The 27,299-nt window shown below is 54.3% G+C and overlaps 1 protein-coding gene across 1 annotated transcript in view; it reads left to right on the top strand.

Moving 5' to 3' along the window:
- Positions 1 to 27,299, top strand: part of CELSR1 (cadherin EGF LAG seven-pass G-type receptor 1) — a 151,716-nt gene that overhangs the window by 32,738 nt on the left and 91,679 nt on the right. The window contains exon 2 of the mRNA XM_081594991.1: positions 22,869 to 23,507. Coding sequence (XP_081451117.1) covers positions 22,869 to 23,507 — 639 coding nt within the window. The remainder of the gene's footprint in view (positions 1 to 22,868; positions 23,508 to 27,299) is intronic.

The following is a 27,299-nucleotide window of genomic DNA, read 5'->3' as shown; positions in this document are numbered from 1 at the left end:
TTAGGTTCTGAATTTGCAACGTTGTGCTGGAAGTCAGCCAATGCAATAAGACAAGAAAAAAAAAACCCTGTAAACAGAACACTCTTATTTTTATGAATAATAAAATCTATAAATAATAACACAGTTATTATTCACAGATGATGTGATTACATACAAAGAAAATCCAAAAGAATCTGCAGGTAAATGATTAATAATAAGGGACTTCAATAGGATTGCTGGATGCTTGGGCAATATATGAAAGCAAATGTGTTCCTGTGTACCAGCAGTAAATGGTAAATGAAATAAGATGTATTATTTTCAATAGCAGTAAAGATCAGATAACTAGAAAAAAATCTAATAAAAGATGGGCAGAAAACTGTAAAATGTTATTATGAGAAGTTCAGAAAGACTTAAATAAGTGAAGGGGGGATTAACTGTGTTCTTGGATTAGAAAACTCAATATTGTAGAAATGTCATTTCCCCCCAGACTGATGTATAGATTCAGAGCAATACTATCCAATACCCACAGGATTTTTAGGGGAAATTGAAAAAAATGGACAAGTTGTTTATGGAACATATGTAAATACATATAAATTTTACATGTAAATACATGTAAATTTGGGCTTCCCTGACGGCTCAGACAGTAAAGAATTCATCTGCAATGCAGAAAACCCAGGGTGATCTCTGGGTTGGGAAGATCCCCTGAAGAAAGGAATAGCAACCCACTCCAGCATTCTTGCCTGGAGAATTCCATGGACAGAGGAGCCTGGCAGACTATAGTCCATGGGGTCGAAAAGAGAAAGAGTCGGACACAACTGAGAGACTAACACACACACACATGTAAATGTACATGTATAAACTGCATGTTAATTTACATATAAGCTCAGGTAAATAAAATCGTATGTAAACCATATGTGCATAATACTGGCCAAGCAGATCCAAGACAACCTTGAAGGATGAGGAGGGTGGACTTGGTCAGCTACGTGTCAGGCTTGTTACAAAGCCATTGTGATTAAGAGGGTCGGCCACTAGCCAGGGACAGCTAGATAGACAGGCCAGCAGAGTTGACCTGAGAGCCCGGAAAGCAGGCTCTGCATATTTAAAAGTGTAACTGATCAAGTAACAAAGAATAAATCGAGAAAACAGAAGAGCTGATCTACTCTCCATGAGGGTGGGTTCTGTGCCTGTCATTGTTTTTCTGCATGTGCTGCATTCTGAATATCCTCTTTTGACCTGTCTTAAGATGTACTATCTTCCTCATCAGCTGGGCCTATTCTGCTCCATCTAAGTTGGCAGGTCCCTTGCTCACAGGCAGGGGTCCTGCACAGTGGTTTCCCCGGGCACCCAGGCACCCCGCTGGCACATCACGTCCTCACCCAGCTTATCCTTCTGTCCCTGGCGGCCTTTGGGCCCAGCACATTTTCCAGATAGAGGGACCCCTCCCTGGGGCTCCCTGCGGGCAAGTGAGAGAAAGGACGCAGACCAGGGTCACTGTGTGGTGGCTGCTGCTGACAGCCAGGGGTGCTGCTCGGTGTCCCCCATGCAGGGGACAGTCCCACGCGGCAAAGAAGGAGCCCACCCCAATGTCCACAGTGCCAGGGTGGAGAAGCCCGACTTCAGGAGATGTACCTTGCAGGTTTCAGCTGAGCTCCCTCCTGTGCTGGGGGAAGGGTGTTCTGACTCCCTCCTACATGGAAGAGGCAGCGGGTGTGAGAAGGTCCTGGAGCCCCTGGCCGGACGTGGGCTTGCATCTTCACACACTGTTAACCAGTTAGGTGACCCTGGGCAAGTCATGTAACCTCCTGACCCTCTGAGGCGTGGTCAGAGCTGCCCAGGAGGATCGTATGGAGAATTTGATGACATTCCCAGACCCAAGCCGGGCTGGGCGCTGGGTTGTGGTTGGTGGATGAGGAAACCTTGACTGGACGGCTGCATCAGCAGAAAGGGTTGCATTTTTCTGTTGTTCTCAAAGCAAACCCCAGCCCCCCAGGTCTGCAGGCTGCAGCCCGTGCCCTGTGAAGTGGTTGGGGGAGGCCATCTGGGGTTACCTGGTGTTTCACCCTAGGTCGTATTTCAAAGGTATTTTTTTGAGTAAAATGCTTATGGCCCTAGAGTGCACAGGTGCATTTTTTTTTATCTCTTACTGTGACATAAACCGTTGAGGCTGAGAATAGGAATGTTTAGATGGAGGCTGCAGGAAGAGTGTTCAGGAGCCCGGCTCAGCTAGAACCTCTCCTGATGACCCCTCCAGAAGCCGTTCTCTGCCTCTTTCTCATCAGATGCACAGCCAGGGGCAGGACCCAGTGCATCTGGGGGCTCTTCTGGTGGGAGGAGACCGGGACCCTACTCCAGGCCCTCCGGGTGGGTGTGCCCAGGTGACCCTGGAGCTCTTTACACATCTGAAAGCCAGACCTCGAAAAGTGCCCCGTTTGCTCATGTCAAATGGGGCGAGGAAGCTGAGAACGGCAGGGGAAGGGCCAGCCCTCATGCACACCAGGCTGGGCAGGTGCACCCTCAACCTGAAGGCTCGTCCTGGGAAGCCCCAGCCCCAGAGTGTCTCTTCCCGGACAGACTGAACACTGCTCTTGGAGACCTGGGCCCAGGCTCATTTCTGAGTCAGGGGAGGCCAGGCCGTTGGGGCCCCTTGGAATCTCAGCAGCGTCTGCCCCCTGATTACAAGGGGCGGGACGGCCACTTGGCACCTGCAGCGGCCTGGGCGCCCCAGCTTGGGCCTCCTTGTCTCCCGCGGTCATTGAGCCTTCACGGTGGTGATAAATGATGGTCTCGGTGCCCCCAGAGCCCGAGCGTGGGAAAGTCAGGCCCCGGGTTAATAGTTAAAAGCGCCCTCGTCAGAAAGGCATCCACCGCCCCTGCTGCTGGGCCAGGCATGGTTGCCCCAGGATCCTGACCGGCTGGCCCTTTGGGTTGTGACAACTAGAGGAATTGGGGACAACAGCCATCTGCTGATTAACATGTTCAAACAAAGAAAAGCCACTCGGGCTTCTCTGACCGGTTGCACACCGAGAGTAATGATGCGCTTCGGGAGAACGAGTCTCCCGGCAGGTAGTTTTTCAGATCGGTGTATAACCAGCAGGAAGGAGGCTGGCCCTGCTGTGGCGTGTGGATGCTTCTGGGCCCCTGAGCCCATTTATCCCTTCCCGCCTCTGAGACCCCAGATGCCACCTGCTAAAAAGAGTGCCATCTCGGTGCAGAGGAGCGGTTCCCTTGTCAGCAGGTGCAGTGACGTACAGGGACGGGTAACACCAGCGCCAAGGGTGTGTGGACCAGTAGCCTTCACCCAGCTGCCCCTCTGCGACCACTGCCCGTCCTCCTGCAGGCCCCTTCCCCCCGGAACCCATTCTCACGCTGGACACCTCCCCCAGCACCCGCAATCTCACCCTGGATATCCCCTCCCACTCCACACACCCCCATCTGCGCCTCGGAGGCCCCTCCGGCTACAGTTCCACGTGTCACCCCCACCAGGGTGAGGCCTCCTTGAGACAACCCTGTGGGTTTTCCTCTCTGAGATCTGGGCCCAGAACACAGAGGGCTGTGAGGATTGGTTGAATTAATGAGTGATGACAATTTTAACTAGTTTCTTTGAGTTTAGCTTGCAGATTAGGTCGTTAAAAAGGCTTATTATCCCAAACAATGTTAAATTATAAAAGAGAGAAATCCAATTTGTTATTTTTAAGTCATCTCTTAATCACGTAATAGCAGGAAATCTGATACTAGGTTAATCTCTTCCTTCTGTTTAGACCTATGCTAAAGGCACCACTGGGAGAACTTGGAGCTGGCGTTCTCCTTCGGAACCTCAGAATTGTGTGTGCCTGTGGGTCTGTGTGTGTGTGTGGAGGAGGGGAGGGGTGGAAGTCTCTGGCCCGGCACACAGTAGGTGCTTCTGGGAGCCAGGAGGTGGTCTGTAGGGCTGGGGAACACAGGTGTGACCCCTGCCTTTGGGCAACAGGGCTGACAGGTGGGTGGGAGGGACGAGAGGCCAGAGAACATTCCTGATGGGTGACTTTACCGAGTACCTGCCACACAAGAGCATCTGAGCAGTGGAGCAGAGTGGGCCACGGTGTGTGTGATCCTGTCCAAGCGGACTTTTGAGTCTCTCGAGTGTTTTCACCTTCCGATGACTTCAGAACAGACCCACAGCTCATTATTTCCAGGAAAGGCAGTAAGGCGGCCGCCAACAAAGGCCGCAGGAGGAGAATCACAGAGCAGCCGTGAGGAAGGAGGCTCGTCCTGCCCTGGAGCCAAACGAGAGGAGGTGGACATGTGGGTCCACCTTTGAATCCAGGAACCTGGTTTCGCCGTCTGGACCAAGAGGGAAGAGGCCTGAAAGCGAATTGCGAGACTTAACTCCAGAAAGACATTTAAGATGTAATAAAGACAGGAGAAGAAAGGATGCCAAAACACACACTTCCTCTGTTTGCTGAAAGATATGTTTTCACCGGGAAGACCTTGTGACTTTTCTCTCGCGCTTCTTCTGGTTTCTGGATAATTATCTAAACTGGCCGTGTCTTACCCTTCTTAGATTATGCAAAATCAGTCTCTTGAAATTTAGGGTTGGAATTTTCTTAGCAAATACTTAACCAGAAAAAAGAAAAAAACCCTGCTTTTCTGTTCTCAGCAGTTTCAATGTATCAAGTTGTAAATTAATAGATGCCTGGGCCAATATTTGATCTTTTCCCCCAAAGAAAATAAGGCTTCCCTGGTAGCTCAGCTGGTAAAGAATCTGCCTGCCATGCAGGAGACCCTGGTTCGATTCCTGGGTGGGGAATTTCCCCTGGAGCAGGGATAAACTACCCACTCCAATATTCATGGGCTTCCCTGGTGGCTTAGACAGTAAAGAATCCGCCTGCAATGTGGGAGACCTGAGTTCGATCCCTGGGTTGGGAAGATCCTCTGGAGGAGGGCGTGGCAACCCAGTCCAGTATTCTTGCCTAGAGGTCCATGGGGATGCAAAGCGTCAGCCACAAGAGTGACTAAGCACAGAGCTCGCTGCCCCACAGAGAAGGCGCGTGGGGTCTTCGCTCAGTTGGAGAGAAGGGCCTCGGGCGGGAGCAGAGATGATCCGCTGCTGTCGGTGGGTGGTTTTCCCCCTGACGGGGGCCAGGCCAGGCGTTTACTGTCCCGGGTGGCACGGGGGTGAGCTCATAGAGAATGTCACTCCAGCATCTCCGACGGCCACACGGTGTGAGGGCAGCTGCCTCCCTCGTGGGGTGCCTGGCCTGCCCCCGCTGACTTGGGGAGCTCAGGCACCAAGGGGCCAGGGCCTTAATATAACCTCTCAGTGGCATTTGTATCTCAGAAGAGGGTTCAGTGAAGTTACCCTGCAAGGGACTTCAGGGCCCCTGCGGGCGTTGCTGGTAGGGGGCCGGGAGGGTAACCCTAGTCCCCATCGGATGCTCTGCCCTGTCTCTTGAGGAAGGGTAAGCCTGCAGTGGCTGCTCCCACAGGCTGGGCTGGAGGGCTGGTCCTGTCCCGTGCTGGGGCCCCGCAGGCGAGGGGGCGGGCCAGGTGGATGGCCTGCACTCTGTCCAGGTGCCAGGCCCTCCCCACTACAGCTTCCTCTCTACTGCCTCATTGCCCTGGGTTTCTGGACTGAGAGCCCTCTCTGCAGGTGCTCAGAGCCAGGCAGGGTCCCCGGTCACAGGTGTGTCAGAGTCGGGCAGGGTCTGGGGACCTCAGGTGTGTCAGAGCCAGGAAGGGTCCGGGGTCACAGGTGTGTCAAAGCCGGGCAGAGTCTGGGGTCACACGTGTGTCAGAGTTGGGCAGGGTCCGGGGACCCCAGGTGAGTCCCTGCCGGGCAGGGTCCAGGGACCCGGGAACATGCTGGGTTTTGTCTGGCATCATGCACGCTGTGCTCAGCTCTGCGCTCTCTTACCTGGAGGCAAGGGAAGCAGAATCTGAGGCGGTGGCTTCCAGTGGCCTTTGTTGTAGCCCATTTGCTCATAAATAGGTACAAATTATTGGTATTAGAAACCCTCACAGCGCCTTCTCCTCATTAAGCCTGTGCAGTTAATAATTATTTTCTCTCTGGAAAGCCTTCGTGGGAAACAGCGGAGGAGATGTGGGAGGCTGCCCTTCCTCCGAGGCCGGGAGTCCTGGGCGTCCCTGGGTCCCACGCCCTGGGCCCGGGGCAGCAACCTGAGCCGTGGAAGAAGCAGAGGGGGTCACGGCTCAGGAGAGCAAAGACTCGGGCCCCGTAGCCCTCCGGGGCCTCAGGGCGGGAGAGCCTGCTGTCCCGCCTTCCCTGTAAGGAGGCCAGGAGCCCAGGGTCATGGCGGAAGTGGGCGGCGGGGCGGGCCTGGCCGGGCAGCTTGGGATCGGGGACCGCTGTGACCCGGGGGTCACGCTGCGACAGTCCTGTCTCTTCTGTTAGTTGAAGCCGTCCGAGGCCCACCCGGATTCCAGAGGCAATCGGCACCCGTTCACCTGTGGATGGGAGGAGGTCGCCACATTTGTGGCCGTTTTAAAACCACACATCCCTCAATCCCATCACCACCCAGACAGAGAAAACTTCGCCTCCTTCCTGTCTGGGAACAGGATCCCCATTCAAGCCTGAAACCTTGGGCCTGCCTCTTTGCCCCTTTCCATCACCCCCATTCCACTCCCATTTCTGTTACAGAACTTTCACTGTTGGTTTGAAACGGTTCAAAGCTATGAAATAACAAAGGACAGTAACACTGACCCGTGTGCAGTAAAGCCTTCCATGTCCCTGAAGCCCCCTGGGTGTCACCTCCCAGCCCTGTCCTGGTTTTTGTTTTGGCTCCGGGCCATGTGGTCCTAGTTGTCAGGATGCCAGCCCATAGCCCTCAGCTGCTTTCCCAAAATCCTGAAGCTCTGAAAACCAAAATCAGTTCAGTTCAGTTCAGTAACTCAGTCGTGTCTGACTCTCTGGAACCCCATGGACTGCTGCATACCAGGCCTCCCTGTCCATCACCAACTCCCAGAGTTTACTCAAACTCATGTCCATTGAATCAGTGATGCCATCCAGCCATATCATCCTCTGTCATCCCCTTCTCCTCCTGCCCCCAATCCTTCCCAGCACCAGGGTCTTTTCCAATGAATCAGCTCTTCGCATGAGGTGGCCAAAGTATTGGAGTTTCAGCTTCAACATCAGTCCTTCCAATGAACACCCAGGACTGATCTCCTTTAGAATGGACTGGTTGGATCTCCTTGCAGTCCAAGGGACTCTCAAGAGTCTTCTCCAACACCACAGTTCAAAAGCATCAATTCTTCGGCACTCAGCTTTCTTCACCATTCACCTCTCACATCCATACATGACCACTGGAAAAACCATAGCCTTGACTAGACGGACCTTTGTTGGCAAAGTAATGTCTCTGCTTTTTAATATGCTGGCTCAGACGGTAAAGCGTCTGCCTACAATGCTGGAGATCTGGGTTCAATCCCTGGGTTGGGAAGATCTCCTGGAGAAGGAAATGGCAACCCACTCCAGTATTCTTGCCTGGAAAATCCCATGGATGGAGGAGCATGGTAGACTACAGTCCATGGGGTCGCAAAGAGTCGGACACAACTGAGCGACTTCACTACACTAGGTTGGTCATACTTTTCCTCTCAGGAGCAAGCGTCTTTTAATTTCATGGCTGCAGTTACCATCTGCAGTGATTTTGGAGCCCAAGAAAATTAAGTCTGCTACTGTTTCCACTGTTTCCCCATCTATTTGCCATGAAGTGATGGAACCAGATGCCATGATCTTAGTTTTCTGAATGTTGAGCTTTAAGCCAACTTTTTCACTCTCCTCTTTCACTTTCATCAAGAGGCTCTTTAGTTCTTCTTTACTTTCTGCCATAAGGGTCGTGTCATCTGCATATCTGAGGTTATTGATATTTCTCCCAGCAATCTTGATTCCAGCTTGTACTTCATCCAGCCTGGCATTTCCCGTGATGTACTCTGCATAGAAGTTAAATAAGCAGGGTGACAATATACAGCCTTAACGTACTCCTTTCCCAATTTGGAACCAGTCTGTTGTTCCATGTCCAGTCCTAACTATTGCTTCTTGACTTGCATACAGATTTCTCAGGAGGCAGGTCAGGTGGTCTGCTATTCCCATCTCTTTCAGAAGTTTCCAGTTTGTTGTGATCCACACAGTCAAAGGCTTTGGCATAGTCAATAAAGCATAAGTAGATGTTTTTCTGGAACTCTCTTGCTTTTTCGATGATCTAACGGATGTTGGCAATTTGATCTCTGGTTCCTCTACCTTTTCTAAATCCAGCTTGAACATCTGGAAGTTCTCAGTTCACGTACTGTTGAAGCCTGGCTTGGGGAATTTTGAGCATTACTTGGCTAGCGTGTGAGATGAGTGCAGTTGTGTGGTAACTTGAACATTCTTTGGCATTGCCTTTCTTTGGGACTGGAATGAAAACTGACCTTTTCCAGTCCTGTGGCCACCGCTGAGTTTTCCACATTTGCTGGCATATTGAGTGCAGCACTTTCACAGCATCATCTTTTAGAATTTGAAATAGCTCAGCTGGAATTCCATCACCTCCACTAGTTTTGTTTGTAGTGATGCTTCCACTTGACTTCACATTCCAGGATGTCTGGCTCTAGGTGGGTGATCACACCATCGTGGTTATCTGGGTCATGAAGATCAAAAATTCATTTGGCAGCAAAACCAGACCCAGACCAATGGGAGGTCGTTGACAGTTTTTATCCTTGTTCGTGTGACTATTCACACGCAGTCTGCAAGAGGATTACCCATTCGAAGGCGAGATCTGTTGTTATATTCAATGGAATATGCACTGTTTATAACTTCCATATTAAAAACATCCTGTATTCCAGAACCACTTGGGCCCAGGGGTTTCAGGCGAAGGACCTGGCCCTGTCTCGTTAGCTTGTGTCTGTGTCTGGAGTCTGTGTACACGGCACCAGGCTGTGTGTCTTTACCGATGGCCTGCCTTTCCACTCGGCACCCGTGTTGGCATTTCAAGTTGTAGTTGGTTCCTTTTCACTGTTCCGTGGCATTTCATCCTGTGAACATTCCATTCTTTCTTAAAGTTTATTTATTTCGCCTGTGCTAGGTCTTGGTCACCACACGTGGGATCTTCGATCTTGGTTGTGACTTGCGGGGTCTTTAGTTGAGGCATTCAGGATCCAGCTCCCTGACCAGGGATCAAACCCGCGTCCGTTGCACTGGAAGGCAGATTGTTAGCCAGTGGACCACCAGGGAGGTCCCCATTCCACTGGATCTCTTCTGCTGCTTGGACATCCTGTGTGTACCTCCTGCCCACGGGGGCGTGACTTTCCCTTCCCCGGGGGTGACTCCCTTGGGGTGATCCCCTTGGAGTGACTCCCCTGGAAGTTGCTGCCTGTCGGGCCCGAGGGTTTAGGTGACACCGGGATTTTGCAGAGTGATTGGACCGATTCGCTTCCCACCAGCAATGAGCAACCATTCCTCCCTCGTGTGGGCCTGCCATCACTTGCTGGAATCTGGCTTCTTCACTTTTGCCAGTCTGGTGGGTGTAAATTGGTATCTCACTGTGGTTTGGATTTGCATTTCTCAAATTGCTAGTGATGTCGAGCATCTTTAAATTTGTTTTAGGGCCAGATTATCTTCCAGTTTGTGGCTTGTCTTGTCATTAATTTTTAAAATTGCATTCTTTGTAACGTTCTTCTAGTTAATATCAAAATGATACATTTTTTCCCCTTTAAGATCGTGATTTATATCTTAGGAAATCCTTATCTGCCTCATATCAAAAACAGTCGTTCTGTACAATTCCTTCTAAAATAGGTTTTCCCTTTCACACTGCCATCCTTAATTCCCTGGAATTGCTTTCTGTGTTCAGTGTGAGATAGGGATCCACTGTCATTTTGTTTGGTCTGGGGTTTCCCTGGTGAGTCAGCAGGTAAAGAATCTGCCTGCCAAGGCTGGAGACAGGAAATAGGGGTTTGATTCCTGGGTCCAGAAGATCCCCTGAAGAAGGAAATGGCACCTCTACTGTGTTTTGCCTGGAAAATTTCAAGGATGAAAGAGCCTGGCGGTCTGCAGCCCATGGGGTCTCAAGTTGGACACGACTTAGTGACTTAACGACAACAACAGATGGTCTCAGGCCCGCTGTGGAATGCCCCTCTCTCCCAGCGGCCAGCCCGGTCACGTGTCGATTCCTGTACTCGTGGGTCTCATTCTGGTTTCTGTCCCGGCCGTGGGTTGCTCCGCCTCCAGCCCCTCCAGTTACCGTGGACTCGGATGAGCACGCACGTCTCCTGCAAGCTTCCCCTGCTCCCTGCCCGGCTGTGCTGGTCTGTCTGTCTTCCTTGTGGATTACAGACTGTCTTGCCAGTTCTGTGAGGGACCCTTTCGGGACTCAGACAGGAACGGCAGTGATTCTTTACGTCAGTTGGAGGAACACAGCTGCCCTTTCCACGTTGGCTTTTCCTATCAACGAATATGGTTGGATCATCTTTATTTCTGCCAATAGGAGTTTATCTTTTTATTTATTCTCTTTGTTTATAAAGGGCTTCTGAATCTTTTGTTACATGTGTTCTTAAGTCTAGTCTGCTGCTGCTAAGTCGCTTCAGTTGCATCCAACTCTGTGCGACCCCAGAGACAGCAGCCCACCAGGCTCCGCTGTCCCTGGGATTCTCCAGGCAAGAACACTGGAGTGGGTTGCCATTTCCTTCTCCAGTGCATGAAAGGGAAAAGTGAAAGTGAAGTCACTCTGTCGTGTCCGACTCTTAGCGATCCCATGGATTGTAGCCTACCAGGCTCCTCCATCCATGGAATTTTCCAGGCAAGAGTACTGGAGTGGGGTGCCATTGCCTTCTCCTAAGTCTAGTCTATGTTTGCTCTATTGTAAATGGTATTTTAAAAATTGTGTTTTATGAGACTTATGTTTTAGTATAGGAAATGCGCTAGATTTTTTTTTCTTTTTTTAGGCATCATTGGGAGTTAAATTTTTTTTTTTTTTTTTAGTTTTGACCTCCCCATGTAGCATGCCCGATCTTAAGTTCCCCAACCAGGGATTGAACCCACACCTCCTGCACTGAAAGTGCAGAGTCTTAACTGCTGGACCACAGGAAAGTCAGGATGTTTCTGTCTCTTTTTCGCGGCCGGGCCGTGTGCTCCGGTGCATCTGACAAGGTGCCTGTAGAGCCTCTGGAGTTTTCTCTGTCGTTCGTCACATGATCTGTGAGTAATGATACGATATCTTCATTCACTCATCCATTCTCATGGCGCAGACTAGGCCTCCAGTATGACTTGGAAGTGGACGTAGTGGGCATCTCTGCCGAGTGTGATGCTTGCTGTTGGATTTTTATCATTTGAAGGAAGCACCGGTCTCTCCATTGTTTGCCAAGCATCTTTGTTAGGAGTCCTTGCAATATTTAACTAAATCTTTTCCTCTATTTATTGAAATACAAATATACTTTTTATAAAAAAGTGTGGTGTTATGTTAACAGATTTTCAAATGTTAAATTCTTAAGATAAATCCAACTTGGTTTTTTGATACATTGTTTTATTTTTAATACGTTATTAGATTTCATTTTCTGCTTTATTTTTAATACATTATTAGATTTCGTTTTTGTTTTCCTTTTTAAAGAATTATTGCATTTATGTTCATGAGTGATGTGGCCTGTAGGCTTTTTCTTCCTTGTGCTCTCCTTGTCTGATTTCTGTCTTTCTTTTCATAGTTTTATTTATGTATTTTTGGTTGTGCTGAGTCTTCGTTGCTTTTCTCTAGTTGTGGAGACAGAGGCCCTTCTCTCGTTGCGGTGATGGGCTTCTCGTTGCGGGGGCTTCTCTTTGCAGGGGCTTCTCGTTGCGGGGCACAGGCTCTAGGGTGTGAGGGCTTCAGTAGTTGCAGCTCGTGGGCTCAGTAGTTGCAGCTCCCAGATTCTAGAGCACAGGCTCAGGAATTGGTGGTTCACTGGCTTAGTTGCTCCACGGCACCTAGGATCTTCCTGGACCAGGGTTTGATCTCCTGTCTCCTGCATTGGCAGGAGGATTCTTAACCATTGAGCCAGGGAAGCCCTCTCCTTGTCTGATTCTGGTGTCAAGGTTATGGTAACCTCACAGGGCGGGATCTTTCATGGCTGCTGTAACGAATGACCACAAGCACGGTGGCTGGAGACGACCCAGAGTTTATTCTCGCTCAGTTCGCTGGGTTAGGAATCCGACACAGTCTCACTGGGAAGAAACCGGGTTGTGGCATGCTGCGCTCCTTCTAGACGCTCTGCGGGGGCTCTCCCCCTGGCTCCTCCAACAGCTAGAGGCGCCCCCACCCCTGGCTCGTGGCCCCCTCCCTGTCTTCGCAGCGGCAGTGTGGCGTCCCTGTGACCCGCCTCTTTCTCTCACTGTCTTCTCTTCCACTCTTCAGGACCTGGGGTCACACTGGGCCCACCTGGATGGTCTCCCTGTTTCAAGGTCAGCCTGCCAGCAGCCTGACCCTTCGCCCCATGGCGTGACACACTCTCGGTTCCAGGCCTCCGAGCGGGGCCTCTTCTTGGGAGGTGGAGCGTTGTCTTGCCCACCACGCGAAGCCACAGACCAAGATTTACGCGCGCACCAAGCAACAGCAGGAGGTCCCCCACTCTCCTGTCCCCTGGGATCGCCACCAGGGTCCACATCTCCTGCCCAGAGGCCGCCTGGGTCCCCTGCTTCTTTGGAACCTCCCAGACTGCCTGTAGGCTCCTCGTGAGCAGCAGTGACTGAAGGGGCCCGGGCAGCGCCCCTGGGCTCAGCAGCCCGCAGGCTGGGTTTGCGCGCTCGTTAACAGTCTCATCTTTACTGCCCACCTTTTGGGCTGACGGCCGCTCCTGGACCTGCCTGGGGCCTCAGGACATGTAGGTGACCCTCAGCAGGTGCCCGGGGCCATGTCACCCTGACTACCCTGGAGGCCGTGGCTCAGCTCGGAGGCAGGCAGTTCTTTTTTTTTTTCCCAAGTTTTTTAAAATTAGAGGATAATTACTTTACAATATTGTGATGGTTTTTGCCGTATATCAACGTGAATCGGCATTAGGTAGATATGTGTCCCCTCCCTCTTGAATCCCCCTCCTGCCTCGCCCCCTCCCCACCCCCTCCTCCAGGTTGTCACAGAGCACCGGCTTTGGGTTCCCCGCGTCATATATCGAACTCCCACTGGCGATCTGTTTTACATATGGTGATGTGTGTGTTTCAATGCCGTTCTTCCAAATCACCCCACCCGCTCCTGCCCCCACTGTGTCTAGAATGTCTGTCTCTCCTTTGCTGCCCGGCAAGTGCATATACCCTGAAGAAAACCAGAATTGAAAAAGATACGTGTACCCCAACATGCATTGCAGCCCTATTTACAACAGCCAGGACACGGAAGCAACCTAGATGTCCATCAACCGATGAATGGATAAGGAAGTTGTGGTGCATATACACAATGGAATGTTACTCAGCTAGGAAAAGGAATGCTTTTGAGCCACTGGTTCTTTGAAATCCATTTGGACCTGAGTCTTTGTCGTAGGGAGCTTTGGCTGTTTCCCTAGGACGGGGCAGAAGAGTGGCCTCTCTGGCTCTGGCAGGAAGAGTGAGGCTGGACGGGTTGGCCCCGACGGTGGAGGGCAGCCCCACTGTGCTACGGGAGGCATGGAGCCCCTGGGCTGCCTGACGCCCAGTTCCTGGGTCTCACCGACGATCTCAAGCCAGGAGAAAAATCCAGAAGCCTCTGTGTGGTTTCCTAGAGCAGGGCTGTCACCTGGGTGCGATTCTGCCCCCAGTGGGCGTCTGACCAGGTCTGGAGATGCTTGTGGTCGGGCCGGCTTGCGTGGGTGGCTGCCTGGCCTTGGAGAGCTGCTTCACATCCTCCAGTGCCTGGGCCGGCCCCCAGCCTCATTATCCACCCCTGCCCTGAGTGTCCACGCTACTGCCCACGGGGCGGGGGGCCCACCTGGGGTGGGCCCACCTGGATGCTGAAGGCCCTGCTTCACTGCCTTTCTCCCCGAAACGTCACACAGCCTCTGGGTCAGCCTGGTGATCACCAGGCGCGTCCCCAGCGAGGAGTGTGGGAAGATCTGACTGCTGGCTTCCTGTTCAGCCAGCAAGGCTATGTATTGTTCAGCCGGTGCTGGAAATAAAACAAAACCCAGGAAAGACACCGGTCCCTGACGAAACTCTCCACGAGACCCCGTGGGAGCCGGGGGGCCGCCGCTGTGTTTTCACTGAGGGTGTGTGCTGGTCTCTTTCGCAATGTTCAGTTGACAGTGTAAACAGCCGGCCTGGCTGTAGCCCCACCTGAGTGGTAACTTGTGTTTTCACCATCACTGTGGGTTGGAAGGTGGCTCCCGGCTCTGTCAAAGGGTTGCTTCTCCCAGCTCTCAGCTCATCTCCTCTGACTCAGTTCATCGCTTAGTTTTAAGGAAATCCTTCTTACAGTGCCTTTTTTTTTTTGTTTTGACTGCACTGCTTGCCAGATCTTAGTTCCCTGACCAGGGATCGAACCTGTGCCCCGGGGAAGCATAGAGTCCTAACCCACTGGACTGCCAGGGAAGCGCCACAATGCCTTTTAAAGTAATTTCTTTCCTTTTGGATAATCTCATGCAAGATGAAACTAATTTTTGTAGGGTGAATCCTTAACTCTTCTTTTCCTTTTTCATTATTGAGGTGGCCGTTTCAAAGTGGACACCTCAGTGGCATTTGGTATGTTCAGGGTGCTGTGCAGCCACCCCTCTAGTCCCCAGACATTTCCGTCACCCCAGGGACACCCATGCCCACCAGCAGTCCCCACGCGCATCCCTGGCAGCTCCGCATTTGGTTTCTGTTATTGTGGATTTATGTGCTCTGGACAGTCCATGCACGTGAGATTGTACAGTATGTGCTTCTGGGATGGGCTTCCTTCACTGAGCGTGTTTCTGAGGTTGCCAGTTCTTCGTTTCTCTCTGTGTCTGAGTGATCGTTCGTCATATGGATGGACCGCATCTAGTTTTTAATGTTTTTTTTTTTTTTGGACCACATCTCGTTTAGATAGAATGCATCAGTCCACGGGCATGCGGGTTTTCACTTCCTGGCTCTTGTGAATCGTCGTCGGCCGTGCCAAGGATTCATGTACAAGATTTTGTGTGGATATATGTTTTTAATTATTTTAAATTTCACCTAGGAGAGGGATTCGGGGTCACGTGTCAATGACACATTTAACTTTCTGAGGAATCCTTTACTCTTAGGTGAAAGTGCTTATCTTGACAAGGACGCATCTCAGCTCACAGCTGCTGTAGCCCAGGGTCAGGGTGGCCGCTGGGAGCTGTGAGCAAGCGTTCCTGGAGGTAGTGGGGCCTGGTCCGACTTCAGTCTTCCGGAAGATTCCGTCCGGCATGGACACAACGAGCTGTTTCTCGTGGGATAACTCAATATTGTGGATGCTGAATTTGACCTTGGGATAGGAGCTTTGTTTCACACATGAAATTAGGAGAGGCTGTCTCTGAGTCAAAGTTATCCCGTTTCAGGAAGTTTTACAGTAAATAATAAAAGTAGGAGTGACAGGAGAAGGAAGCTTTAGGATTGGATGTTTATTCATTTCTTCATCCTCCCTGTTTATTTATGCATTCATCTCTCTTATTTATAACTGTGAAATTTATGTAACATAAAGGTTGTCGTTTAACCGTTTTTCTGTGTACAGGTCTGTGGCGTTAAGTCCACTCACACTGTTGTGTGACCATCAACCCGTCCATCTCCAGGACTTTTTCATCTTGCACAACCGAGACTCTGTCCCCCTTAACGCTCACCCCTCCCCCTCCCCCAGCCCCTGACACCCACTGTCTGCTCTGTCTCCGTGAACTCGACCCCCCGGGCGCCCCATGTCCCTGGGGTCACATGCTTATCTGTGCTTTTGTGTCTGACTCCTCTCGCTCAGCAAACTATCCTCAGGTGCATCCATGTCGTACCCGTGCCGTGACCCCCCTCCTTTGTAAGGTCTCCCCAATCTTTGTGCTTTGTGAAGCCGGGCGTTTCCTGATGAATGTTGGGCGTGTTGGACTCACTTGATGTCTGGTGATGTAGCTGCTTCTCCTGCCTCCATACCTTAGGAAAGAGTAATTCTTTGTCGTTTCTAGATGAAGAATCCTCCTGCAGGAGCTGCAGGAGACACAGGTTCGATCCCTGGCTCAGGAAGGTCCCTTGGGGGAGGAAATGGCAACCCACCTCAGTATTTTTGCTTGGAGAATTCCATGGACAGAGGAGCCTGGCTGACTATAGTCCGTGCGGTTGCAGAGAGTCAGACTTGACGGAGCACTTTGTATAATTGTGGAGGGGAGGAGGGATGCTGGGCCCCTCTGTGCTTGGAAATGCCGTAATACATGAGGTCAGATCGCGGTGGTGGAAATGGTAGGGTGAGGACGTGTGCTGCAAACGAGGAGAAAGTCATGGCGTGGGCTGCCACTGTCGGGTGAGGTCGCGGCGTGCTTGGGGACAGGGAGGAGGGGGCTGTAGACCCTTGAGAGCAAGCGTGAGCGGCGTCTGGCCTTTAGTGTGTTGTCTGGTTGACCTGAGATGCTGGCGCTCGAGCGGGACCCTGCTTCCTGTCTGCGGCCTCTCCTCCCTGGACGGCAGGACCAGCAGGATCTTCTTGGGCCAGTGTGCCCACCGAGCTGTCACCAGCGTTTGCCCCATGTCCCCCGGACGCCCGTCACCCTGTTCCATGAAGGGAACCCCTGTCCCGAGTCACACGTTCTGGGTTTGACTTCCGCTGCCCCGAAAGCAGAGAAAGCAGACGCCCTCCAGGTAGCAGCTTGGGACACCACACCTGTTGTCTGCCCTTGTTCTGCCTGCAGAAAACACCACACGCTGCCAAGAGCACCCAGGAAAGCACTTCGGGGCACCCTCCGCAGGCGCTCACTGCCCCTGGTGAGGCCTGGGGGGTGCAGGATGAGGGACAGGAGGGCAGCCTTTGTCTAGAGCCAGCTGGACGACACACGGCACCTGGTGGATGTGGCCCCAGCTGGGCTGACTGCAGCGTCACGGGCTGTGCCAGCCGGGCCTGGGGGCGCTGGGGGTGGGAGACGGAGGTGCCCCCCATAGCTTGGACTGCGACGCGTGCGGGGCGGGGTGACCGAGACACCGGCGAGTGTGCTGGGCCCTCCTACACCAGCTGCCTCTCCACCTCCCCGCGTTGTGCCCATGGCTGCGGGTGTTTAATGGGTCAGGAGTCGGCCTCTCCCAAGTCCTTCAGGGACCCTCCGAGCCAGGACCACGGTCTTCTGGACCCCCTGCCACCATCAGAGGGGCTCGAGCCCAGTTGGTCTGGGCCTGCTGCCTGCTGCTCAGGCGACCTCAGCCGGGCCTGTCAGTCAGCTTCCCCGTGCCTTGGCGTCCTCACTTCTGAAGGACCAGCACTGGTGTCCCGTGCGGGCCGTGATGAGGACTGGAGGGGGCAGGGCCGCTGAAGGTGTGGGCAAGGAGCCACTGCGGGCAGTCCTGGGGCGCCGTCCTGTGCGGTCAGGTCTGTACCCTGGACGTTCCCCCACAGCCACCCCCACTGCCCTGTGCCAAGGGCATTGGAGGCCCTACCCCTGCCTCTGTCGCCATGTCTCCCCCAGCCCACGTTCCTGTCTGCCCTGGGCGGGTAGTGTCCCCCAAGTTCAGGCAAGGTAGATGTTGTTTGGAAGCTGGACCTGCACGGGCGTGGGGAGCTAAGCACGGTCAAGAGGTCCTCCTGGATTCGGGTGGGTCCTGATCCAGCAACTGGTGTCCTTTTAAGAGGGGAGTCTGGACACAGACCCACGCAGGGAGAGGCCCATGATATGAGGCAGAGAAGGTGTCTGTGGGTCAAGGACAGCTGGCAGGTCCCGGACTCCAGGACAGCACCAAGGGACGGGTCGTCACTTTGAGCCCCTGGGCGGAACCAACCCAGCTGGCCCTTGACCTTGGACTTCTAGCCTCCGCACTGCGAGGATCGGTGTTTTCTGAGCCCCAGGCTGCGGGCCAGCCGTCCCGACACGCCTGCCGCGGCCATCCGGGCCCTCCTGCTTTCTCCGCACTCCGTGCTGGGAAGACGGCTGCCCTCCACTGTCTGACCCCCCGCCCTGGCCTCCTGGGGCCCTCCTGCCTCACCAGCCCGGCTCCGTCCCCTGCCCGCTGAGGGCCCCTGGCTCCACGGGCACTGAGACGTGCAGGGCTGAGCGAGCCCAGTGATGAGACTGTGGACAACGGCTGCCCCGTGACCAGAGCCGGGCTCGTGGACAGGCCCCACCCTCCGTGAAGACCTGTGAGGCCTGCTCGCCTGCAGTGTCTGGGGTTCCGTGGGGGCCCCACGGCCTCGCGGTCCCATCTCCTCTGTTTCTGTTCCTCTGTGATGCAGGGACTGTGAGGGGACCCAGCTGTGCTAGGGAAAGCCCTGAGAACTGCGCCCTCCCGGCTTGGAGGCCCTGGTTCCGGCCAAGGGAGTCCTGGGGGAGCTCCCTGTTCTCCCAAATGAAAACAGGCTTCTAAGTGATCAACCGGATGGCTGCTCAGGCAGGAGAAGGTGAAAAGCCCCTGAACTTCAGTGACGTTCCTGACCAGAGCTTCTGCAAACAGTCATGATCATCCAAACAAGGAGAGTCTGAGAAACCGTCACAGCCGGAGGAGCAAGGGGACCGGACACCTACACGTCATGTGCGGTCCTGGAACAGAGAGGACAGGAGGCGAAACCAAAGAAAGGGCAGGGGAGTGCGGGCTTCAGTGAACAGAGTGTCCAGATCGCTTCATTCAAATACACACCCCACACCAATGCGATAATAAAATTAATTGTGGGAGTAACGGGATCCTGAAAATTCATTGGAAGGACTGACGATGAAGCTGAAGCTCCAGTACTTTGGCCACTTGATGCGAAGAGCCAACTCATTGGAAAAGACCCTGATGCTGGGAAAGATTGAAGGCAAAAGGAGAAGGGGACGACAGAGGATGAGATGGCTGCATGACATCACTGACTCGATGGACATGAGTTTGAGCAAACTCCGGGAGATGGTGATGGACAGGGAGGCCTGGTGTGCTGCAGTCCATGGGGTCGCAAAGAGTCGGACACGACTGAGCTCCTGAACAACAGGAAACTGGATGCTAGGTATACAGGACCTCTCTGCACTGTCTTTGCAATTTTTCTGTAAGCTAAAGCTACTCTAAAATAAAAGTTTTACTTAAAATTTAAAAACAAATTTAAAATTTTTCTGATTTAAAAACAAACTTAGCAACCCAGACAGAATCACTGTCAGCACTGAAGCTTTTGTTGTCCATGCTAGTGGCTCTCTGGACTTGTGCGTAAACATATGTGCTGTGTGAAGAGTGACTTGCTTTTCCCCCCTAACTTCATGTTGCCTGGGTCTGCCCTGATGCCCATGGAGGCGGACGTCACCGAGTGGGCTTGGCTGAGCTGAGCTGCATGGTGAGGACAGCCATCCTTTTATTTCGTGGCTCCCTGTTGATGGGCAGTCAGAAATCCAACCCAGATGATGTAAGCTCAGAGCAAATTCATTGTCTCCAGGACCTGGTTGTCCAGGACAGTCTGTGGTCTTGAAATAAATTAACGGTAGGATTAACAGTAAGGTGCGCATTTCACTTTCCAGCACATTTGATGTGAGTTTATAATATTCAGTGCTGTTTTCTGGCCATAACCTGGCTCCTTGTTCCTGGATGATCCTCCGTGTTCTGCCCTCCTGGGCTCCCTGTGGGAGGGTCCGAGCACTGGACCCCTGGGAGGGAGAGGGTAGGATAGCCCAGAGCATGCCCAGACGGCCTGACCTTTTGAGCTTAAAACCAGCATGGCGCTCTAATCTTGGACCAGAACAAGATTCTGGTTTAAGATTCTGTGTGTGGTTTAAGATTAAAAGGATGTTTCATAACAAGTGCTACCGGGAAACAATATTCTATGTCTTGTGTTATTACAATGGGCCTTTGCAAAAAAAAAAAAAAGAGAGAGAAAAGAAACACCTGCAGAAAAATAGCTTGGATGGAAAAAATGCAGTCTCTGAAGTTGTTTGTGCCGATGTCAATCTTGGGGTTAAAGAGATGCCGCTGGAAAAGGGCTTCTTCCCTTCCCCCCTCCCCCGCCCCCTCCCACCTCCCCCCGAGTGTTTATCCGGCAGCCTCTGAGTGCTGGGGACTGCTGTAGAAGTGACAGGTGCAGCAGGAACAAGTCCTACAAGTTCTTGGTCCTCAAGGCTTCACTGGTGGGGTACAGACAGACTTGAATAAATAAAATCAGGCTGCGGCCGCTCCTGTGCGGGAATTAAAGTGGGGGTGTGGCAGAGCGGGAGTCGGGGGACGTGGAGGGCCCCTCTGATGGGGGTCGTGCCTCTGAGTCCTGGGTGGCCCAGGGAGCAGCCGCCAGCGACAAGGACGCAGTGTTCCAGGCAGAATATGCAGCGTGCAAGGGCCTGGGGCAGGGAGGTGCCTGTAAGACAAGGGAGGGTGGCGAGGATGGACCACGTAGGACCATAAGATGGGATATGTGGAGACTTCCCTGGTGGTCCCGTGGCTAAGACCACTCTTCTGATGGCGGGTCGGGGGGGCCTGGTTCGATCCCTGGTCAGGAACTAGATCCTGGATGCCACCACTAAAAGATCCCGCATGCTGCAACGAAGACCCGGTGCAGCCAGATAAATATGCAAAGAGACATGGTGTCAGCAGCATGGGTGTCCCCCCAGGTGCCCCTGGCAGGGAGTGGGTGATAAGGTCAAGGCTTTAGGACGAGTGCCGCGGCCTCGGTGTGGGCCAGTGCTCCCTGCTGTCTGGGCGTGGCCGGTGTGTTGCGAGAGAGGGAGGGTGGTGTCATCTCTGAGGCTTCCTGCCACGACGAGCTTGCCATCTTGTTCTGCCTTAGTCTCTTTTCCTTGTTACTTCTTCAGCCACCGGCCCTTGGTCCGAGAGCTGCAGGCAGGGTCCCCGTGTCCGCTGTCTGCTCTCTGTGCTCCCGGGAAGCCGGGGACAGAGCCGAGCCCCCACCTCGCCCGCCTCTGGGTTTTACACCAGCCCTGCAGGGTGTCTGCCCTCCGCATGCTGAGGTCGTACAAATGCTATTTCCTCGCTCTTCCAGAGAATTCCGTGGTGGTCCAGTGGTTAGGACTCCGTGCTTCCGCTGCTGACAGCCTGGGTTCATTCAATCCCTGGTCTGGGAACTAAGATCCCGAAAGCAGAGCAGCACGGCCAAAAAGGAAAAAAAAGTCAGCCTTCCCGGGTTATCGTGAGGACCAGATGGAGCCGTCACAGAGTGCTCAGTGCCTGACCTACTAGGCGATGGGTGCTATTACTGGGGGGAGCCGGGGGCCCCCTCCACCAAGCGTGAGTTCTCAGGCGTGAGACTTGGCTTCCCAGGGTCTCAGTTTTCCTCACCTGTCAAATGGGGTTATGTCGGCTTCTCTTAGAATCCCTGGGAATCTCAGGTTTGCACCCGAACGTGTCGTGACTTTTGCAGCGGTTACGTTTCTCCACTGTCTGGACACGTTTTGTGACTCAAGGTTCCCCAAAAGTGGCTTTTGGCTCCTGGGTGTCTGAGGAAACCCGTCCAGGTGCAGAAGCTCCCATGCTTCGCCTGCCCATCCTCCTGAGGGCTCCTGGCAAGTTGTATGTGGTGGCGATTGTGCCGGGTCCAGAGGGACAAGCGGCCTCCAGGGCTTGTCGCCTAACCGCGTCCTCTCAGGGGTCCTGAGGCTTCCCGGACTCAGGCCGGAAGGGCTTCTCCGTCCCTGGCCCCTGACCGTCCGGGGGAACAGCCCAGCTCCAGCTCCGGGAGGGTGGGGCCTGCCGAGGGCTCAGAGCTTGCCCAGATGCCCATGGAACCTGGGTGGGGGCGCTCACGGTGGGCACAGGCTGCAGCCACATTGTGGGGCATCTGTCTGGGCTGCCGGGACACAGAGCCGAGTTGGTTAACAGAGATGAGAACTTGGCCAGGTGTTTCTCAGGCCCCAGAGCACATGGTGTGGAGGGGTGGACTGGGGCAGGTGAAGGTCCCTTGAGCATTGCGGCTGCACCTCGGGGCCGCCCTGGAGGTGACAGTGCTGCCCTGTGGCCATCATGGCCAGAGCGAGCCCATGGGGCGGCCGCTGGACAGCCCGTCTGGTTCTGGGCTCGGAACCTATGGTGTTGCTCAGCCTGGCGACCCCAACACACCGCCGTTTCTGGCCGCCAAGCCCTGAGGACCTCCTTTCATGAGCTGGTCACTGTGTTGGCTGAGAGGCATGTTCTCCTGTGCGTCTTTCTAAAGCAGCACGTGGCGAGCTTCTGCTGGATGCTGGGCTTCCCAGGTGGTGCTCGTGGTAAAAAACCCGCCTGCCAGTGCAGGAGACGTAAGAGATGCGGGTTCAATCCCTGGGTCGAGAAGATCCCCTGGAGGGGGGCCTGGCAACCCACTCCAGTATTCTCGCCTGGAGAGTCCCATGGACGGAGGAGCCTGGAGGGCTACAGTCCATGGGGTCACAAAGAGTCAGACACGGCTGAAGCAACTGAGCACGCACGGGTGTGTTTGGATGAGCAGGACCCAGCTAGGAGGAGAGAGGCGGTCAGCGTAGCAGAGGTCAAGGCCGTACCTGGGCAGGGACTGTGCTGGACGCCGTGGGCTCTGAGCTGGGCTGGGGGCGGGGTGGGTGGCTGGAGCGGGTGCAGAGGAGGGAGAACAGGGTCTCAGCTTCCCCCCATGTCTGGAGGAAAGTGTGTGAGGCTGGAGTCTCAGACGCTGAGGACTGGGTTGTGTGTTGAGCATTGAGATGCCCTGATGAGCTGTGTGGGGGGGTGGTTTCCACTGGGGGCTTCTGAGCTTGATGGGCATGACGCTTTCAGAAGCCAGGTGCGGAGGGAGGGAAACGGGCTCTGGGATGCGAGGTCAAGGTTGTGGTCACGAGTGTGAAGGGGCCTGGGGCTCTGGGGTGCTGTTCCCGCTGGTGCTGGGGAGCGGGGACCGGGCAGGCGGGCTTCTGAATGACCCTCCCACCTTGTCTCACAGACGGCATCCACAGCGTGGTGGCGCTCTGCACCCTGCGGGTCACGGTCATCACGGACGACATGCTGACCAACAGCATCACTGTGCGCCTGGAGAACATGTCCCAGGAGCGCTTCCTGTCCCCGCTGCTGTCGCGCTTCGTGGAGGGCGTGGCCGCCGTGCTGTCCACCACCAAGGACGCCGTCTTCGTCTTCAACATCCAGAACGACACGGACGTGAGCTCCAACATCCTGAACGTGACCTTCTCGGCCTTGCTGCCCGGCGGCGTCCGGGACAAGTTCTTCCCGTCAGAGGACCTGCAGGAGCAGATCTACCTGAACCGGACGCTGCTGACGGCCGTGTCCACGCAGCGGGTGCTGCCCTTTGACGACAACATCTGCCTGCGGGAGCCGTGCGAGAACTACATGAAGTGCGTGTCGGTGCTCAAGTTCGACAGCTCGGCGCCCTTCATCAGCTCCCCCACTGTGCTCTTCCGGCCCATCCACCCAGTCAACGGGCTGCGGTGCCGCTGCCCGCCCGGCTTCACCGGCGACTACTGCGAGACTGAGATCGACCTGTGCTACTCCAGCCCCTGCGGCGCCCACGGCCGCTGCCGCAGCCGCGAGGGCGGCTACACCTGCGAGTGTCAGGAGGACTTCACAGGTAGGGTCCCCCCCGACATCTCCCCGGGAGGGCTCGGGGGCGTGGGGAGGCCCAGGTCACCTGCGCGCCACGCCAGGCTTCCAGCTCACAGGTCAGAGTGCCCAGCGGTTTCCTCCGTCCACTCCACTCCTTGGGGATGTGGTCAAAGGCTGGACCCTGGGCCCCCCGGGCGTTGGCTCTGCTTCCTGACCACAGGTCTGGGGTCTCCACTGATCCCCGTGCCATTTAAGCCACCCTCTTAAGCGTCTGCCTGCAATGCGGGAGACCTGGGTTCCATCCCTGGGTCGGGAAGATCCCCCCTGGAGAAGGAAATGGCAGCCCACTCTGGTACTCTTGCCTGGAAAATCCCATGGACGGAGGAGCCTGGTAGGCTGCAGTCCGTGGAGTCACAAAGAGTCAGACACGACTGAGCGACTTCACTTTCACTTTTCACTTTCTTTGTAAGGACAGTAGGAGGAAGATTGTACAACCGAGCCCACTGAAAATCTACCTGGATGAAATGACATGTGTTTTGTTTAAGTGGCTTCGATTTTTTTCTTTTTAAGATTTTTTTTTTGATGTGGATCATTTTTAGTCTTTATTGAATTCATTACAATATTGCTTCTGTTTTGCTTTTTTGTCCACATGGCACATAGGATCCTAGCTCCCAGACCACACGGATCAAACCCACATCCCCTGCCTTGGAAGGCAGGGTATTAACCACTGGACCACAAGGGAAGTCCCAAAGTGGCTTCGAATTTAAAGTAGTTCATTCCTGATTTCAAGTTTAATTGATTACTGTGAAACAGCATAGGAACTTCCCTGGTGGTCCAGTGGGTAGGAGCTGGGGTTCGATTCCTGGTCAGGGAACTAGGTCCCACGTGCTGCAACTAAAGCTCCTGCATGCTGCAGTAAACATCCAAATAAATAAATATTTTAAAAATTAAAATAGCGTGACTGGGATAGAAACGGTGAGCCACTAATCGTTTGGGTCTGGAAAGATGATGTTGGTTTTTTCATGCCTCATTGTCGCTGTAGAAATTACTCATCTTCCCTGCCTCGAAGATACGTTTCCCTTGAGACATCCTGATTTGTCACCAAAATCAATCTTTCTAAAGGCAGTGGTTGATTTTAAAAATAAAAATCCTGCCGAAAGCAGTCCGGAAACACACGCTCTTGCTGTGGTCTCCAGCTGCCTGTCACGTAGAATCCAGTCGCCCATTCGACACACAGGTGTTCTGTGGCAGATGGTGACCGTCTGTCTTTCTGGAAAGTTCTCTGAGGTTCGGTGGGACCTGACTCGGCCCGGAGGAGGCTTTGAGAGTCTTCCGTGGACCGTGTCCTCGGCGGACGTGTTTGGTGTAAACAGTGGGGAAACTGTTTCTGCACACATGGGACGCGGTGCGCCTGATGGAGCTTAGGCTGGGGCTTACGGTATTAGCAGGTATTCCTGGAGCAGGAAGACAGTGAACCTGGAGTGGGGACGCCGAGGGAGGTAGGCAGGCAGGCGGTGCTTTGCATCCGAAGAGGAGGAACCGCTGCTGGAGGGGGGGTGTTTGGCAGCCTGGGGAGCTGGTGTGCGCCCTGGCTTGCTGCGTCTGAGCCCAGCCTGGTTATAATCCACTGGCACCTCTGCGGAAGAAAGGCTTGACTGCCCGCCGTGGCGCCCCTCAGCCGTCTGTGTCTGTCTGTCTGTCTGTCCGTCTGTCACGTCCGGCTCTGCCCATCTCTTCCCTGTGGTCTCCCAATTGTTAACCATAAATTCCTGGCTGCCCTGGGATCTAGTGATGAGCAGAGAAGGTAAAGGAGGCCCTGGGGCCCGAGCCCACACCTGAGTCGTCAGGGCTGTCATGCCCAGGAGCCGTGCCATGCCTGCGCGGGTGGGGGTCCGCCCCTTCCTCCCCCTCCCACTCCACAGCGTTGAGCTGGCATCTCGGCCTGTTCCAAGTCCGTGCCCAGTTGTGCCCACCATGGTCAGCCCTCTGCCCAATGGGGAAGCGTTCCCTGCTCCCCCAAGCTGGGTGTCCCTGCCTCCCTCCCCACCACCTGGTCTGGATGGGGAGCGCATCCACAATGCCTCCCACTTCCAGCGGAGAAGCCGTGGCCCTCGGCCCCTGGACAGAGCCTGGTGCCCTCCAGGGGGTCAGCCAGCGAGCAGTCGTTTGCTCACTCAGCGAGTGTTAGTTGAGTGCCTGCTGTATGCCTGACGGTGCAGGCATCAGACCTGCCCCCACCCAGTGGGTTGGACCACCCAAGGTTGCCATGTGATCAGCCATCTCCCTGGTGAAGACAACATGACGATGGGGACCTTTTGGGGGACATCCCAAGCACCCCCAGACTCTGGTGGCTTCATCTTGAAGCTGACCACTGTGAGGGGCGGTCTGTCCTGGTTGAGCAGACCAACATCGCCTCGTAGACGCAGCTGCAGACCTGGGCTCCAGAAATCCCAAATGTGAGCTTGGGACCACATCTGGGCAGGATAAGCAAAGATGCTGGGGACCCTGGATCCTCTCCAAAGAGGCATCAGCCTGTTGGGTGGGAAGGACTTCCCGACTTCTCAAGTTCGGTTTTCATCACCAGAGTCATTTCTAGAGAAATTATGCCCGGGAATGACCCGGTGTGTCATCACCGCTGAAAGGTCCTGATGGGCAGGGGCCTCATCTGAACGTCCTTGGTACTGAGTTGCCGTACGCGTTTCCCTCCAAGATAAGGCTGAGTCAGACTGATTACTCCTCCTCCGTCCCCCTTCCTCTCTTTCTTCCTTTCTCCTTTTGAAGCCCTGCTCTCTCACTGGAGGTAATTGAGCCCATTTATTCCTGGTGAAAGCCGCGCTGTCGTCACCAGCGTTTTATTACTGGCTCCTGGGTAAGCCGAGCTCGGGCCTGGCCGGGGGGGAAGCTGGAAGGGGCCCAAGGCTGCTGGAGGACCCTGGCTTCCTGTGTTGCCGGACGGGAGATGAGCTGGGTGAAGGGAGATATCAGTTAATTTCAGGAAAAGCTCATGAATTTGATGCTGGAAAAATACCCCGACGGCTCCCTGGCGTTTCTTCTGACCCTTTTGGCCTCAAGGAAGTTCCAAGGCCCCAGGAGCGAGGACTCCCTGTCCTTGGGGAGAAGGCATCTCTCCTCATAGCTCTGTGTGGGGGCCTGGCTGGGGTCTGCAGGGGCCCCACTCTGGAGGGAACGGGGACAGGGGACTGCAGGCATCGAGGCTCAGCCTGGCGACTGGCGTGTGTGACGTGCTCGCACGCCGGCTTCCTTGATCGCGGTCCCTGTCTGTTCCGGCCTGTGAAGAGCGTGGCTTTGATTTGGGTTGTGGTTGAACTCCCCATGCACGTGGCCCATCCCTCTTGCCTCCTCTCCTCCACACCTACCGTCTCTCTGTCATCCCCGCCCTCAGGTTCCAGCCCAATGCTGTCCCTGCTCCGGGGAGGTTCCGAGAGGTCCCCGGCTTCCTGAACAGCGACTGTCAACCTCCCTGGAAACTCCCTCTGTTTACGCGTTGGTTGATCTGCTCTCATTCGGGGTGTGAGCCACTTGTTTCCACGAACCTCAGGAGGGCGGCGACCTACAAATAGTACTTGGGGGGCCCTTCACTGTGCTGTCCTGTTCCAGACGAGTCTGCCCGGTCACCCTGACCCTCCCAGCAGCTCTGTGGCCCCGGTCTATAAATGGAGAGCCTGTGGTGCAGAACATTTAAGTATCTAGTCTAGAGGTTCTCTGCGGGGAAGATTCTGCCCCCAGGGGACACATGACAATATCCCAGGACGGTTTGGTTGTCTTAGGGGGTTGGGGTGCCTGTGGCTGGAGGCCA

Source organism: Giraffa tippelskirchi, chromosome 4 (genome assembly GCF_054371585.1).
Source record: "Giraffa tippelskirchi isolate mGirTip1 chromosome 4, T2T-mGirTip1v1.2.pri, whole genome shotgun sequence".
Classification (NCBI taxonomy): Eukaryota; Metazoa; Chordata; class Mammalia; order Artiodactyla; family Giraffidae; genus Giraffa; species Giraffa tippelskirchi.
Note: the sequence above shows the minus strand (reverse complement) of the source record. Positions and strands in the feature narration are given on the sequence as shown.